Here is a 17,777-nt window from a genome sequence, read left to right as displayed (position 1 = left end):
ACGATATTGCCAAGATTGAAATAGCTAATGTTACATATAAAATCGAAATTAGTTATTCAGGGTTGTAAACTCACTTTGTTTCATCAGATATCTACTTTAATGTCTAAGTGAGCCATCGCAGTTTCAGCGAGAGCTTCTTGTTTACTCGTGTTTCAAGCTTTATTGCTCTGTTTATTGATATTAATTTGTGTTTATGTATTTCACTACAATGGGAGAGTGTTATTAAATATCAGACTAGTAAAACAAAGAACATTAGCTCTGTAATACACTTAAGATCTTACAAAACATAATTACTAACGTAAATGTTACAATTAAGAGCGGTAGCGACGTTGAAGCAAGAGACGCTGGTTCCAGTCCAGTCGATATTTGATATAATAATATCAAACTAATGGAGGATTTTCATAAAAAACATTAATATAATAAATTAATATTGTAATGTAATCGCTCCTAAATATCGGGAAAATAATATAGTTTCAAATATTGACTTTATGACCAGTTGTTTAAAAATTGTGGTAATTTTTGTTGTACTAATTAATTTTTTCACTTGTCCGCAGGGGTGGTGTTAGCCTAAGATGGTGCTGGCGCTTGTGGTTGGAGTCCTGTGCGTGTGGGGCCGCTTGAGCGTCGCAAACCCTGAAGCGAAGCGGCTGTACGACGACCTCCTCTCTAACTACAACCGCCTGATCCGACCAGTCGGTAATAACTCAGATCGGCTCACCGTCAAGATGGGGCTACGGCTTAGTCAGCTCATCGACGTTGTAAGTACCTTCCTTATACTTCCACTAAATCTAGGACAAAACTTTATTGTCCCATCAACGTCTATGTGTGAATTTTTATAACTCTGTGCCAGTCATGAAGAAATTGCATTTGACTTTAAGAGTACATTTTAATGTATCTTTACGTCGTAATCAAATCAATGTAGCTGTACTGAAGTTTCCATTGTGGCATCTTTTATTCTGCGGACGACACTTAAACCTGAAATTTTACTTAATCATAATGACTCTGAAATATTGGTTATAGTCGTACTTTTTGTACTTTTGCCCATAACAACTATTACGACATCTATTCGTTAATTAGTTAATTTTCGTTGAACTCACAATAATCTCAACAGACGATTCTTGGAACATGTCTGCCAAGATTTCTCGATTGCCATTTAGTTCTCCTTGATTAGGGAGTAGTGATGAAAGAGACTCAGTCTTTTAAGGCATTTTATAACGACTCGACTCCATCTTACAGGACTCGACTATAAAATTAAGACTGGGGGTTCGAGTTTTTATTAATAAGACTTAATCGTTATACTAAAAGACTGAAACGACTTGAACGAGTTGAAAGACTTCAACGACTCGAGTTGTTTGCAAAGGACATACCTATTTTATGGATTATTAAACCCGAAGTTTATAAATAAAAATGACGTAAGTAGTATGTAGTAAATAATCACGTTTATATACTTGTAATAAAAAGCGTAAAATAAATAAATACCTTGTGGGTAGAAATAAAATCACGCCATACGGCTCATAACTCGCGACTCCCGAGGCTATGAGGCGCCAGTCGTTTTAGTCTTTTTAGTCGTTTTAGTCCTATGAGCTTAGAATAATAACGCATAGAAACCCAGTCCGCACACGCTAAGTGAGGCAAATTGAAGCGCTCCCAAAGGGCCTACACGAGCGCGCGGGCCGTCAGTGCTCAAGGTCAACTTGCACCGCGAACAGCTCAAGAATTTTAGCTAAAAATGACGAAATGTGATGGTAAATGAGTGTAAAAATACGTCAGACAAACATAAAATAGATACTGACATCACATTCCACAAGGAAGTAACGCGTTTCAACTTGTATTTTTATATAAATATTCACTAAAACCGAAAATTAACCTACTACTAAAACTAGCCTACATGAATTTGATTTTTGCCTCACTTGTGACAGTTCGTTTGATATGAAACTATCATTCTATGCGTTATTATTGTAAACCTATAAGTCTTTTAAGCTTCATAGGGTTAAAAGACTTCGACTCGAATTAGTCTTCAGTTTTAGTCTTATGACTCAAGACTTGAGGATTAAAAGACCAGACCAATCGTGAGGCGTTAAAAATTAGTCGAGGTTTTTTAAAAGGCCTTAAAAGACTAAGTCTCTTCATCACTATTAGGGAGTCACCATACTTATTACCGTGGGATCAAGTTGCGCGTTCTGGTTGCTCTCGAGCCACCTTGATTGTCAACTCTATCAGCTGTCATGCCGTAGTTCACTCCTATCATACACACCACATTTTTCGCGCAAGCAGATAATTTGGTTAGGTCGTTGATTCAATGGTGAAGTACTTGTAATATTTACGTAAACTTAAACAGAGTGAATAATTTTATGTTAACTCAACGAAATAATCCTTCAAACTTTGAAAATACGTTCCGTACGTTCACCAACTAGACTACCAACTCAATTTAAATTTTTCATCGCAACTTTAAATACTGAAAGTCAAAAACCAAGAATACTATTATTCCTCTGTCATAAATAATTGTAAATTTTTAACAACTTTACTCGAAATTATTTTTGTAACTATTACTATATAAGGTTTAGCGGCCGAGCTGCTGCACAAACGTTCCAGTTTAGAAGGTTTATGTCAATTAAATTTTTATTGAATTGATATTCAATTATTTTTTTGTGAAATTACTCCACTAGTTTGTTATAATTATTAATACAAAGATCGAACACTCAGAAAAAATTCCCTCGATCCGGTCGGATTCGAACCGACGTCTTCTTGCATACCGTGCCAGACGCTATACCAACTAAGCCACGGAACGAACCAACGGACCTCACGAATTTTTCTATGTGCTTGCGTCGTGTCTTTGTACTTGGTCTTTCAACGACTTTTTAGTCGTAGCGCCATCTATGAGAAATCTTTAACAGATTTATCACCCAGTTAGTACCCTTACAGCTACCAGTCCTGGCGAGAGATGTCGCGTGTAAAGAATACAGTCGAGTCCATATCAGTTATTTACAAATCGGATCGAAATTAGTTACCGTACAACGGAACAGAAATTACTTCTTGCACTTTAGCTTAAATACAACAGACGTCAAAAGTCTAGAGCTAATCGAAAAGCCAATCTGTTAATGAATGCGTCGTGTCAAAACTCGACAACGCATAAACGGAATAGAACTTTATTTCTATATCAGCCTGCAGTTGGAATTGAAACCGAATGTCCCAACGGCTCAGTTAAATGAGTTCTGGCCAATACAAAGCGTCATTGTTGGAAAGTTAAACCGATTTCAACGGTCGATCGGTTGATATTGGCAGCGGAATTAGATTTGCGTTTATACATATTTCATGTTTATCCTGTAATCGTATTTTATATCCTGGTCTGCTTGAGAATGTATTTTGTAAAGGTTTCTGTTATTTTCGTACAAGGATGTTTTTTTCTCGAACTCTTTGCTTCGAGAATAATAACTGATTCTGTTTTATATGAAAATTCGCATCTCACAATTCACCGATTTTTTTTATGATACGAAGTCACGGGACAAACAAATCGTAAGCCTGAAGGTGAGCGACGCGCCTGTTCGTAATAGTTGCAGAGGTTTAAATCGTAAAAATCTGAGGGGCGCTGCCACTACGCTCGTCCAAGTCCAAGACATAGTTGAAAACTCCCGAAACCAAAACGCAGTAACGTCACGTTACTGCTTGGCGGCAGAAATAGATAGTGGTGGCAGTACTTCCCTGGACGAACTCTTTCATAAGGAATTCTACTGCTACGAAGTAAACAATTTTTTTGGAACTACATCAACAAATAAGTAACTACGTAACTACTAAGTAACTACATCAACAAACATAAACAGTAGTGTAATGAAATTTAAAATATTATTACTTTTTACAAGTTGACGTAGCTAACGTATAACGATGTTAGGTTAGGTTAGCTTTAGACTAAAAATAAACCCCTTAACCATTTTTAATGAAAGGATTTAGCGATATAACGTTGGTATAAGCTACCCGGATTAAAACACTATTCGGGGTAGCACGTGACAGCAATAGAAATGAAATTATATACATTATAAAATAAGATAATAAATGTATTTTACGTGACTTGAATACGAAATTGATCGAACACTCAAATAATTATTATGAATTCTATTTATGAAATCAATATTCAATGTTTAAACTTACCAACGTAGACTAGTTAGCATATAAAAATGTAAAGCATATATTGCCACTACCAGAGAAATACTTATAAGTGTATGTAAAGGGTCCGAAGCGATGATTTCTTCAAATTAACAAAATTAAATATAAGCGATTTAGATTAAAAAAATATTCTCACATCCAATAGAAAACATATTCTGTAGTAACTTTTGTTATATCTTTACTATATTCGAGAATTGTCACGCTTACAAGCTCTATTTTCATTCTCTATAATAATTACACTCTGGCGTCAAATAATCGTTCAGAAAATGCCAACAGTGACATAGAATCAAGTTCCCTGAAATGTTAGCACAATGTCTCAATATCACGAGCATGAATTACACGCCTTACGAGTTTAATTGTCGAACTTTAAATATTAGCAATGCGTTTTATATAGTAGATCACAACGTTATAACTATTTGCTACTGTAATAATTTTAATGTGATTGTGTTTTAAATTGCTACGTAACACGTAGCTGAACTTTGGTAAACATTAACACGCTCTGCCTTTTACGTGTGTTTATATAGGAATCTTTATCTAAAGAACTTATGATAAGAGTGCCGCAGGGGCAAGTATTAGGTCCAATATTTTTCCGCTTTAAAAAGCACAAAAATCTAAAACCATTTTTCATATGGTCACAAGCAATCAGAAAATTGAAATATTTTCTCGAAAATTGGAAGCCTTAAATCCGATTCGATTTTTCCAAAAAACAAAGCTATCTGTAATAAATGGGGAAGCGAAGTATTTCGAAGTCAATATGAAACAACATACTAGAGACATAACAACGTGATAAACTATTGGCCGCCTTTAAATTTGAGACTCGATGTACAGTCGTATTTCCATCCCCGTAAGGTTACGATTGGAACATAAAGAAATTCCTTCGAGAGTCACATCGAACAAAGCATGTTTTTATCATTTCCATTCTGTTATGTAAATAAATTAATATACAACGATACTCTTTTTCTCTCAAATATATCTCAAATATATATCTATAATATACCTCAACGTGTGAAAATAAGTTAACACTATTCTGAATTGAGGATAGAGTATTTTTCTAACAAGATCTTTAAAAAATTTCTTCACGTGGATTTTGTCATCATATTGATATTTTATTTAATTAGCATTTGTTGAAAATAATAAAGAATAAAATTGAGGTACCTACTTCCTGAATAAAAACCCATAATATATTATGTTTTTATAAATTAATTAATGTCAAATCGAGTTCTCACGATTTTCACGATTGTTACACATAGGAAATGAAACTATTTTTCAGGATTTAAATCACGTATATTTGTTTTTTCAAACAAACCGACGTTTCGGGCTCATTACAGGTCCCATGGTCACGGTTGACGGTTGTCTTGTTTGAAAAAGCAAATATACACGATTTAAATCCGGAAAAATAGTTTCATTTCCTATAATTAATGTCAGGTTTTTTTTGTTTAATGGTCTTGGCTATTTAGAGATTTTTTTACTAATTTCTCCAAGCTGTTGTTAAATATTTTTTGAATAGAGATATTATCACTCGTATTTACTTTTCCATAAACATATATAATTACAATTTATTAGATAATTAAATTATATTATATTGTACGTAATAACTGAATACACACAAATTGAAATAAATTTAGTATCGGGTTTTCTCGTCAGTAGTCGTGACGTCAGACCAACGAAATGAGCTGGTTTAAATTATTGAATTTAAACACGAAACCAACATTATACAAAAAAGATGTGTTATATGTTTGATGTTCATTCTATTTCAATCACAAAAAACACAAATGAATTAAAGTGGCTGTTGGCAATTCAGAGAAATATATTGCGACAACTTCAATGCCTTTTTTTTCAAAGCAATCCGTAAACGTTCCTTTGCCCGTTGATACAGCAAACACAACGTTCCATTTTTTTTTCTGTTAGTGTCTAAGCTTTGGCATTGATTGGACGCTTAACCTTCCTTGTTCCCAAGTGATTGGATTTTTTAGTCACCCATTTCAGAGTTTATAAGTGTTGTGCTTACAGAAGGCAGTTTAATGAATATTAATTGAGCTGGTATTTTTGTTACTTCCTTGTAGTTTCACTTTTTGTATTTCAATATAATCTATATGGAGACTCTGTGATTCTTAAGGGTTTTTCTTTATTGAATATGTTGCAACACCAATGACATAAAGAACTGTATGTCTTTAGCTCCAAATTATGTCTTTAAATAAAAAACTGTACCCTATAGGGAGAATAATGATTTGAAAACTTTTGTGGACATGGGCACAACGACTCACGAAACTTTTATAGGAAGCAGATGTATAATAATGATTATGGGACAAGTACACAAACATACATACATTCTGAATAGCCATGCAAGTGCCGTAAAAGTATACATACTACTTCATCCATAGACCACAATAAATTCATCATTTGAATTTCGAACATCAATAAAATGGTGTTCCGATATTCGAATTTTAAAATTCATCGCGCTCCCCTTTTCTTGGCAACGCCTCGAGCTCCCGAGATCTTTGTTTTACGAACTTTTTGGATCTTTTATGATTGACATTTATTTGCTTAGACGTATCTTGGTGAAGAATTTTGGATTATAATCCATGTTGAAAGTTTCGCGATTAGGGTGAATTGTGTTAAAAATGTTCCGTAAGTATGCCAAATGAATCATTCCAAAGTTGTAATTATAAAGGAACTGAGGAAAATGATCTTTTCACATAAAATGTTTGTAGATTTCGGAATAAATCCCTGCAATTAACTGGAGCTGGAACAATTCATTTTTCTCCTAGAGCTCCTTGTGAAAGATTTCGTCCAGGGAAGTACTGCCACCTTACCTATTTCTACCGCCAAGCCGTAGCGTGAACATTACTGTGTTCCGGTTTAGAAGGGTAAGGGTACTAGTGAAATTACAGACACATGGGACTTGTCGACGTTATGTCTCAGGATGACGGGCGCAGTGGCGGTGTTCACAAGATCTTTGCGATTTAAAGCTCTGAGTGGCACCGCCACTGTTGTGGATAGCACGCACGTATAAAAAATAATGTAAACACTACATTACTTTGGAACAAGACACAAGTAGATGAAAAGCTCCTTGTAGAAGATTTAGTAAGTATTGCCGCAATTACTATTTGTGCCGCCAAACAGTAATGTGCGCATTTCTACAACCAGGCACTTGCACATGGAACTTATCAAGTACGGACGCAGTGGTAGTACCCCTCAGATCTTTGCGATTTAAAACAGACCACCAGGCGCACGACTTGTTCGTCCCTTCACTTATATTAAAAATACTGAATATAAATAACTTCAATTTAAATTCATTTTCTCAGAATTTTTTTTCCTAGCAATGTGTATTTGTAGTTTTCCAATATTTACTTCAACGAGGTAATGTAAATGAAATTTCATTTAGTATTCGACGTTTCAATTATAACAGCATCCCATTTCAACATTTCAATGTTCCAACGTCACATCTGTGTAAATGAAAATAATTCCGTCTGTTCCGTTGAAATTTATATGTCTATAATAAATATTTTTGCTGTCTTATTTAAATTAAGACGGTATTTGTGTTATAACGTTTTATTTCTTAAGATATTTTTATTTTTTCCTTTGTCTTGGAGCTTAATTACAAATTCAGATTCAGCTGTAGGTATCTCAACTATTGACTTAAGTTTTAATATTTTAAAATATTATTCTTCTGTTTCTTAGTCAACGTCATTGGTAAACAATCCAAACTGAAATTTACTCTTACATTCTTACAATAAATTCTTGAGAATAGTTCCAATTCCAGCCACAGTCTCTAAGCCTTCTATATCCCTACGACAACATCATAAACTCAATTCCAAATTACTACGGCTCTTTTAAAATTCCACACTAAAAATTGTTTTCCTACAAACAGGAGCACGGTCATAAACTACCTTCGAAACGGGCTGGCTTCTGAATAAGATATCCAGTAGCGAGTGTAGGAAAGTGCATGTATTACTATTCCGGGCAAGGGTGTACCTGAGGGGGTTACTTTCCCGATATGTACGTCTACATGTACAGTCAAGAACGTAGATTCGCTGCAGCGGCTTCAAATTTTTATGCTCGTTATGTTTACCTACAGTAGGGGCGTAACCATCATTATTTATGTTTGTATTTAAAGTTGTTACTGTATTATTATTCATGGCGAAAGTTTTGTCGATTTAGTAGTTTTTATGAGGTATCACTTTTGTAGAATAGAATACGTTTATTTGCCAGAATACAGTAATTACAAAGGTCTTAAGTAAAATTAGGTACATTGTATTCAACCTGCAAGCAGATGTGCAAATATTAATGAGATTCAATGTTTAGTCTCTATAGTTTGTATGTGATGAATTTGTAAATTCTAAGTATTCTTTATTACTATAGAAGCAATGTGTCAATAGCCATTTTGTCAATTTTAATTTTAAAGTATGTCCTTGTAACAATTTAATTTTGTTTGGTAATTTATTGTAAATAATTATACACATGTTGAAGCAGTTATTCTTATAAATTACTTTATGGCACCGCGTGTTTTAAAATATTGAGGATGAGAGTTGACAAATACGCAGATATCCGTAATGTACATGCATGGCAAAAGTAATATGTTCAGCCTTTTGAACAGCGGTTTGCAACTGTCATCGAACCACGCACCGCAAATTGCTCGAATACACTTCTTCTGGACTTTAGACGGTCTTTCTAAGATTACTGAGTTACCCCATAGTACAAGACCGTAGCTGAGCACGGACGAAACGTAGCCGTGATAGGCCGTCAACGCAGCTTCTCGCGAGACAGTTTGCCTTAGTCTTCGTAAAGCGTAAACAAATCTGCTTAGGTTCGTGCACATTTGTTCGATGTGTTCCTTCCAGTTAAGGTTCTTGTCGATTGTTAACCCAAGAAATTTAAATGTGTCTACTTCTTCTACAGAATCAGAGTTGTAATTAATTTTAACCGGTATGGGATTTGAGTTGTGAGATCTTAATGTCATAACTTTGGTTTTACTTATATTAATATTCAAGTCATTGATGTCTATCCAACTTATTACGTCTGTCAGTGCTTTATTTACGTCAGTGTTAAAAGTCGCTTTGTTTTGGCATTTTATTATAAGAGTTGTATCGTCAGCAAATTGTATACAATCATGATCAATAGCATGTGGGAGATCGTTAATGTAGAGTAAGAGCAGTAATGGACCCAAGACGCTACCTTGCGGTATTCCAGCATTAGTCGTCTTAAGGTGTGATCTAAAAATTTGTTTCTCTAATCTATTATTGTATTTGTTTTTGGTTAATCTACTTATTTCAGTATACTGTGTCCGATTTTTTAAGTAGCTCGCTATCCAATTTTGGGCTGTTCCTCTAATACCGTATGCTTCAAGCTTGTAAAGGAGTTTTGAGTGATTCACAAAGTCAGAAGCTTTAGTCATATCTAGAAAGAATGACATTACAGGAGTAGAGACGTTTATACTTTCCGTTACAATGCGCAAAAACTCAAAATTTGCAAGAGTTGTAGAACTACCTTTTCTAAATCCGAATTGAGAGTGATTTATTACTTTATGTTTCTCTAAAAGTGCATTTATTCTGCAATGCAGAGCCCTTTCAAATAATTTGGATAGAGTCGGGATTAAAGTAATAGTTACTTGGGCTTTCCTTATCGCCTTTTTTATATAGGGGTTTGACAACAGAAGCTTTTAGCTGTTCTGGAAAAAGACCATCACTAAACACACCTACATACACATAAGACTACTCAACTTTATGTCTTATTTTGTTTTTATTCTATTCTATTATCTTGCCAGAACAATAAAGTAGATAAGTGAGTAATTGTGACGTATGTTGAATGTTATTTATCTTCTTACACTAGAGACACAAGAAATAGTATGCTATTCAGGTTCCGTGAATTAAACGTACCAAAAAATATTATCACGTGTCCAAGTAAATAAAGCTAAGCAGGCTTTTTACTTACTTCCCCTTCACGAACAAAAAGGGGCGCTGAAAGAAAATAAATAAGGTGGAACTATTCCGTTCACACATCGAGAAAAGCTTTCTTCGTGTGCTCACGGTATGAGAATAGCAATGAACAGGGAAGAAAATTGGTAGATTTGCCGTGATATTAAGTGTTTGTGATAAGTACGTGAACACTTTTTTTTTCGAATACTCTCCTTATTTTCATTTCTTTGCTTTAGTGTACATTAGCCATCGAGTATATAACCAGAAGTAGAGACGAAATGTTATTTAATTTGTTTGAAATCTATTCTGTCATATATTACATACATTACGGCAACAACTGCTCTTCGATTGGCCAGCCCGAATTCGAAACAATTGACGAGTGTCGTCAATTTTTTCATTTCAAAACGACCAGTTTAACTTGAGCTTTGCTATAATGGACGATAATCGAAAAATTACATAATTTAATATTTAATTACCGATGAAATGTGATTCCGTTTGTTTTGTAATTAGATGTTTCGCTTTTTGAAAATGCCCACCATAGTTAGAGATATTATCTTTATTACAATAAATCCAGAATATTTTTGGAATATGCGGAGACGTACACGTCAGTTGTTGGCGCTGTACTATTTTAGCTTTCTAATTTGTGATTTCAGCGCAAACAAGAGTTGATATTTAAAAGTGATATCAGTACCATTCGACTGATGAGTTGCCAGGGATGAATGGCCTTATTTCGTCTCTATTTCTGGTTATATACTCGATGACATTAGCTAAGTGTATAGGTATAATCTTCATATAAAGGATTTATTCAGATATTATAACAGTTGTAAGCGCGATACAATGGCTACGAGTGACCGTCCAACAGTCATCTGGACGACATGTTTATTTTTTCTCATGATACCAAATGAAACCAACATTGCCTGTCTGGGGGTAAGCGATACGTCTACCCGTAACAGTTGCAGTGCCAGACAGAGCTGTAAATCGCAAAGATATAAGGAGCACTGCCTCGTCACCCGTCGTCGTAAGATATGAAGTTGACAAGTGCTATGTGCTTGTTTCACAAGCACCGCTTACTATGTAAAACCGGAACGCAGTAATACTTCATTAGTGCTTGGCAGCTAAAATAGGTATGCTAGCAGTACTTCCCTGGACGAACTCTGTCACAAGGAGCTTTACTGCTACTGCAGACTAAAATGTGTAAATAGGAGTTCAAATGTGCCTAGGAAAACAAAATGTGACTGCAGTGCTTCAACACGAAATTCAAATTCTAATACATCTCTTTATTTCTCCTCTCTCGCGGTATTTCGCTATATATTTGAAATCATCACATTCATTATACACTGCTACTACATTTGTTGGGCAGATTCTTTTGAGAAGAATTGCTTTCTTCATTGTCATTTATTATTAACTATATTTATTTCGACTATCATAGGTAATCACAATTGTCATTTTTTTTACAGAGATCTATGAGGCTTAGTTAGTAAATTGCCCTAACGTCGCATATACGCAGCACACGTTCCTTTAATGCACAAACACGCTACCTTAATGCAGCCAGAGACAGCTCAATCAAATTAGCAACATATTACTAGAAGTTATGATACAAGAAAAAGTCAAAGTAGTTTTTTTTTTTATTATGAATCCTTCGTTTCATCGTTGCGAAATACAACCAATTGTCCACCGTAACGAAGAGGCGAAAAAAGCAGTTTTAGAAACCAATCATAATTCGATGTTTTGACATCTCGAAGCTACTAAACCGTTGTAGTGTTAACATATTTTAAGCAAATTAAAAATTAAAATGTCTCACAGTCAACCGTGACCATGCGACCTGTAAAAGGCCCGAAACGTCGGTTTGTTCGAAAAAACAAACATACGCGTGTTAAATCCGGAAAAATAGTTTCATTTCCTATGTATAACTTTTTTGTTAAAAAAATAACCGACTTCAAAACTTTCTACCCGCTTTCTCTGCATTCTTGCCGTGTTCTCATTAACAACAATTGAAACGAAGATGGCAGTCATCGTTAAAACCATTTTATTTTTTGTGTGCTGTTACAAAACACCTAATTGCTAAGTTTTATTAACATTCAATCAATCGGATTCATTCAACCTAATTTGCCACACTTATTGGTAAAATATTCAAGTTTAAATCGAAGTGATAAATAATGAGGTATCCACTTTTCAACAAAAATGTAATCATCGAAATTGGTTCAGAAATGTCGGTATAGTCGCGTAAAAACACAATCGAATTGAGAACCTATCTGTCTTTTAATTCGGTTCAAAATTATTGTTAACGTTTCGAAAATGCATAACAAAATTGATTCATTTACCTTGTTGTCTCTCTTTGTAAAAGCAATTTCAATAACTACATCTGTAACTGGTTAAAAATATACATGATAAGATAAACTACGAGCTATTCTCTAAGGAGCCCTTGATAAAATAGGCTATTCTACGCCACCGACTTTAATGATTAAACTGAATAATAATAGCCCACAGCACACAGGAGATAGAGCTCAATGGTACGTAAAATTATGCAAAATGCAATACAGACTACTCGTTGTGTGTCTTAGTGCTTTCCACATTAATTCTATTGCCGATTTCAAAACTCGTCATCAACTGTTTTAATACCAGGTTTTCGATCATATTTGACATTGTAAAATTTTAGCTCAAAGCTATGTAAATCCTTGTATACTTAGCATGGTATAGTGTACAGGGCTGGTATCCCTGCCACTGTTTTATCTACACAAACATATTGAGTCTCCTTATTATTATTTTATGATTATTTTATTTCAAGTAAAAATTTCTCCAAACAAGCTGATTCAGAAAATAAATTTACAAGAACGTTTTTATATTCTTTGATAAATAACATACAGTCTAGCGAAAGCAATTGACCGCTTAAATATTCAACATCAACGCAAACTTGCAACGGAATCCCTTGCTGATGCTTTTTGAAAGAAACGGGCATTTACTCGATCACCTTACTCTCCTAACATGAACCGTAATATTGTACGGTTTAATGCATCAGCTATTTACCTTGTAACGTGTTTGAGCTATTTCTCATTTTGGCTTTTTCATGGATTGGTATTCAAACAACAGTTCCCGTCCAAGATTCCTTATCATAATCAATTTGCTTATACACCTCCTCAACTTCATTTATATTAACACGTTTTCCCATCTTTTTCTTGTTATTGTAGTTTGTTGCCAATTTTTTTCCAGTGGCCATATGTTTCATCATATCCTGTTGCTCTTGGATGTTTTTATTATATTATGCATAAAGAACGTGTTCAAACATGTCCGCAGTATCGAAGTCTCTGATGTCTATAATCAACTCCTCGATCAAGTGTCAAGATCCTCATTATATATCCAATGTCAGCTAAGATTTTCTCACTGGTTTTTTCCGGTTGTAGGCTAATGCCCGTAAATCCTGCTCATTACGTAAAAAACAAAACAGGATTACGCCATAGATCATAATCACAACTGTGTGCTTACGAGTTTCACAATTACTCCAGTGTCGTAGCCAGGATGGAATATCGTATATACCATTATGGAATAAAGCGTTTCGACTTTATCTCAACCTCCTGTGACTTGACCTACTTCAAACTCTACTTAGGAAAATGCATCTGCTACCGTCACATGCAATAGTTACATAAATACATGTCTCTCGAAACTTTCCGGGTAAAGTTGCAAATATGTTAACAGGTACATTGATCTAAGAGTTTCAGAGCTGTGGGGATTGTGCAGGTGGAATTCGTTAAGGCAACTTCACCTCGAGGGGGCGGTGTTAGAAGTTCTCGATACACGGTAAATCTGCATATTAATGTTAACTGCTCAAATTGACCGATTTGTGGGGTTCAGGAGGGTCAAAGTTTTTTAGTACTGTACTCATGAATACTAACGATGCTGTAGTTGTTGATATAAAACTTTGGCGATTATCTACTATATGCGAATTTGAAAGTTTAAAACCCGATACGGCAATGGCTAATGAACTAATTTACACGTTCCTCGACCTACCTGAGTACGTCCTTAATGCGTGACATGACCGCGATATGCTACCCATGATCAACAAAAATCGAGTTGCACAGAATACCTCTGTACAACAAAAGAAAAAATAAAAAATACGGCGCCATATTTCATAGATAAGCAAATTGTTTTTTTTATTAATGTTCATGTGAATACTAATTTCCTGGAACGAACGACGTAGAAACATGAGGAATAAACAAAAGTAAATAAAAAATAACAAACGTACTAGAGCAAACACTACGACAAGAATATTTACGAGTAAACTTATCAGTGGTAAAATTAAAAAGGAAATTCAATTGGATCTCAATCCCGTAATGGGAGCAAACTTGCTGGCGAGGCAGAAATTAACTTTAGTCATTACCCGGGCTTAGCTGATGCGTTTGTCACACTTAATTTACTCACGAAAGGGTTTTCTGAGTTGTAGTAGATAGACAACATCGAAGATAGCAACATATATTTTGTAGTAATGAGACAACCTTACAAAAAATACTTTAGTAGATTTTATTACTTTTGATTGATGATGTTAGTACTTTTTAAATTAGACAATCTTTAATGGAAGATTTTAGTTAGTTTTTACCCCTCTGGCTAATTTTAACTAAGAAGCAATGACTATTCATTGCCTTACATTGTCACAATGTATAAATACTATCTTAATGACAACACAATAAACACCGTTAAGAACAAAAACAAAGTACACCAAAGCGCTAAATTCATCACTATTTAGATCAAGGGCAATAATCAGGATGGCCGATGGATCAGGCGATTGATGACGAGCCCATCCCTACCTGTCCTGTTTTAATCAAAGCAAGTGTATCGGAAAGTAATAAGTGCCCCTGACACCAGTACTCTACTACCAACTTACATTTGCTTGTACATAAATTCTGAACTGACGTTATGGATCACAAAGCAATGATGTTTCACCATGATAACAGCGCCAGCAGGATTAAGTTTGTAATTCGTGATCGTAAATGAAACGGTCTATATCAGGTCAGAGCCTTGGAAAGATATTGGGAAGATTAGCTCGTTGTGTCTATGGCTTTAGGATATGAAGGCATAAAACAGGTATATGGAAGGCATAGAAACATAGGCTGGAGGCCAAATCTAGATGGTAGTTAGTAGAGATAGTTCAACGTATTAGACAATATTACATACGTTGTGCTGATCTCAAAGTAAGTAGCTAAATCACTTGTGTTATAGAAATCGGAAGCAACGACGGTATCACAAACACCCAAATCCGATACAATATAGAAAAGTTAGTTTTCTACACTAACCCGGCCGGGGATCGGACCCGGGACCTCAGAGATGAAAACCGTGAACACCATGAAAACCGGTGTGCAAGTCACTCATCCTATAGAGGCTGTCAACCGGTCGGCCGTACAGAGAACATTTTCGAATTGAACAAAGTTGCAAGTATTACAGAAGATTGTAAATGTCTTCTATTGAACTGTTTAGCGAGTTCTGAAAATATTGTGAAATTGTTTACATTTTTACGCCTGTTTTTTCCACAGAAGAATTCACTGTGTAGCCGTGGACAAAATCACTTCATATACTTTTATACTACCATCGTTTGTATATTTTATCAAACCACAAATATCACTCTTTGACAGATATTTTAAGTTTTTAGGTTATCAAAAGCCAGAAGCGGTCGAAGCGTTTGATCTACAATATATACATAATGCGGTTTCAGGAACCAAACTTCTCTCTACTTAGTGTTATTACTGCGGTGAAACTCACTTTTCCGTTTCGAAAGTCAATAGTTAATACTAAATACATATATCATACTTGTCTAGATGGTAGATTAGAGAAATTGCTAGGTCAGAAGTATAGAAAAAAAATCACTAGCCGAGTATTTAATCACACAAAATTTAGCCTTTGTAACATTCTCCTTCAAAAAGACCTTTTTTTGATATCAAGTGATCTGAGGTGATCCTCACTGCACCCGTTACTCTTAGACATAGAACTTGTAAGATATTTCTACAGCTCTAATATTTACTTATTCAAGTATTTTTACAAGATTAGAAGTATGAAAAATATTTAACGCATTTCTCAGACCCCGAAAAAACTTTACTTTACGTGCACTTTCAAGAGAAGATTTTAATATCCAATGCCATTTCAGTATGAAAAGAGCCAAATATAGCCCCCATTTTTGTGCTAGTGAACACTCTATAAGAGCCATAGTCCTAGATAGTTTACCAAACGCCAATAACGTCGGTTTCGTCGCAATTTACTATGTATGAGTTCAGATTGTGTACTCTAAAGTTGAGGTTAAAGGTATTCATGGTCTTATAACGTTTACCAGTTTGTCAGAATTTTCGGCTAATATTCAAGCAGTAAAGTTCTGAATTTACATTTTTGAAATGAAAAATAAAAAGAAAAAAGAAAAAGATCCTCTCGGCGACAATACACTTATAAAATTAGGGATAAAGTAAACTACTGTGTAACAGTTTAATACTACAAAAAACTCTCAATTTGTATTTGAGTAAGAGAACGGAAGTACAATTCAATGTATCCAATGTCGTGAAAGTATCTAGAAAAACAAATGGCTTTCAGTTATTGACAACGTTGGTTGACTGCCAAATATTTCTAGTCGTATGATAGGAAGATTGTACAAAATCAGAAAAATAAAATACTTATGGCGATTGTCTTGTTAAGTAATATAAATTAAACTAAATAGAAATTAAACTGGAGATTTCAAAGAATTATTATTAGTTAAAGGTACTCGAATTTGTTTTAATAAAATATTTTTGATTTTTATCTCTAATTTGCCTATTTAACTCCTAGTTGCTTGGAAAATACAAATTTTTGTAATATACAATCTACAGCTTAATTTTTAGATAAATAATGCCCCTGGTATAAATCCCAAGATATTCACCCATTATACTGTATCTGCGTAACATTGCTTAGGTATGCAAACGCTGACAGTGCACTATCTCCTTTGACTATATCGTTTACTAAGTCGATCCCAGCTTACAACGTTAGCTATCTCGTGGGACATGTACTCTCTGGTCATAGACGACGTGTTTGACACATACCATTTATATTACGTCGGTGTAAATTCAATGGTGGTGTTGATTGTCTTGGGTGTTATGTAGCCTTGGTACTTTTACTATCCGTTAGAATATCTTCCTTTTCTTTCTTCACTTTTTTCTGGTGTATTATTGAAGATCTATGACAAACGATGTATTTCAAGTCATAGCGTTTATTTAATAACAATTTCGAGACTAATAAGGGTACACGTTTGTTTAACAACAACGATTTGTGACATTAGTATTGTTGTTGTTGTTGACCTTCTTGGAAGTCAGGCAGCTTTGGTATTTTTATAGTCAATTAGTATTCATTGTACATGTGTGTGTTCATACACGGCACGCGGGGGGCTTACACATATACAAACCGCGCTGCTACGTTTGTATGGAGTCACCATATTCATTGTACATGTGTGTGTTCATACACGGCACGCGGGGGGCTTACACATATACAAACCGCGCTGCTACGTTTGTATGGAGTCACCATACTTGTTTTATCATACTCGTACTATGCTTCATTGCTGTTTTTGATACTTTTTTCAATTTAGTTTCTTTTCTATTAGACATGTGCACAGGAAACTTGACATCAACATTTTCAAATTAATAATTTGAAAATGTTGAAATTACCGTTATTTTCAAAAATTTTATCTTATGTCAAAGGAAATGACAA

General features: G+C 34.7%; 1 protein-coding gene across 3 annotated transcripts in view; it reads left to right on the top strand.

Annotated features, from left to right (window-relative positions):
• The window catches only part of LOC113234682 (acetylcholine receptor subunit alpha-like 1), a 516,505-nt gene that overhangs the window by 417,574 nt on the left and 81,154 nt on the right, over nt 1-17,777 (top strand). For all 3 annotated transcript variants that reach the window (XM_026470117.1, XM_026470115.1, XM_026470116.1), the window contains one exon: nt 555-758. In XM_026470117.1, the coding sequence (XP_026325902.1) occupies nt 573-758 (186 nt within the window). In that variant the 5' untranslated portion in view covers nt 555-572. The remainder of the gene's footprint in view (nt 1-554; nt 759-17,777) is intronic.

This window comes from Hyposmocoma kahamanoa, unplaced genomic scaffold (assembly GCF_003589595.1).
Source record: "Hyposmocoma kahamanoa isolate Upper Pololo Valley unplaced genomic scaffold, ASM358959v1 86, whole genome shotgun sequence".
Lineage (NCBI taxonomy): Eukaryota > Metazoa > Arthropoda > Insecta > Lepidoptera > Cosmopterigidae > Hyposmocoma > Hyposmocoma kahamanoa.
Note: the sequence above shows the minus strand (reverse complement) of the source record. Positions and strands in the feature narration are given on the sequence as shown.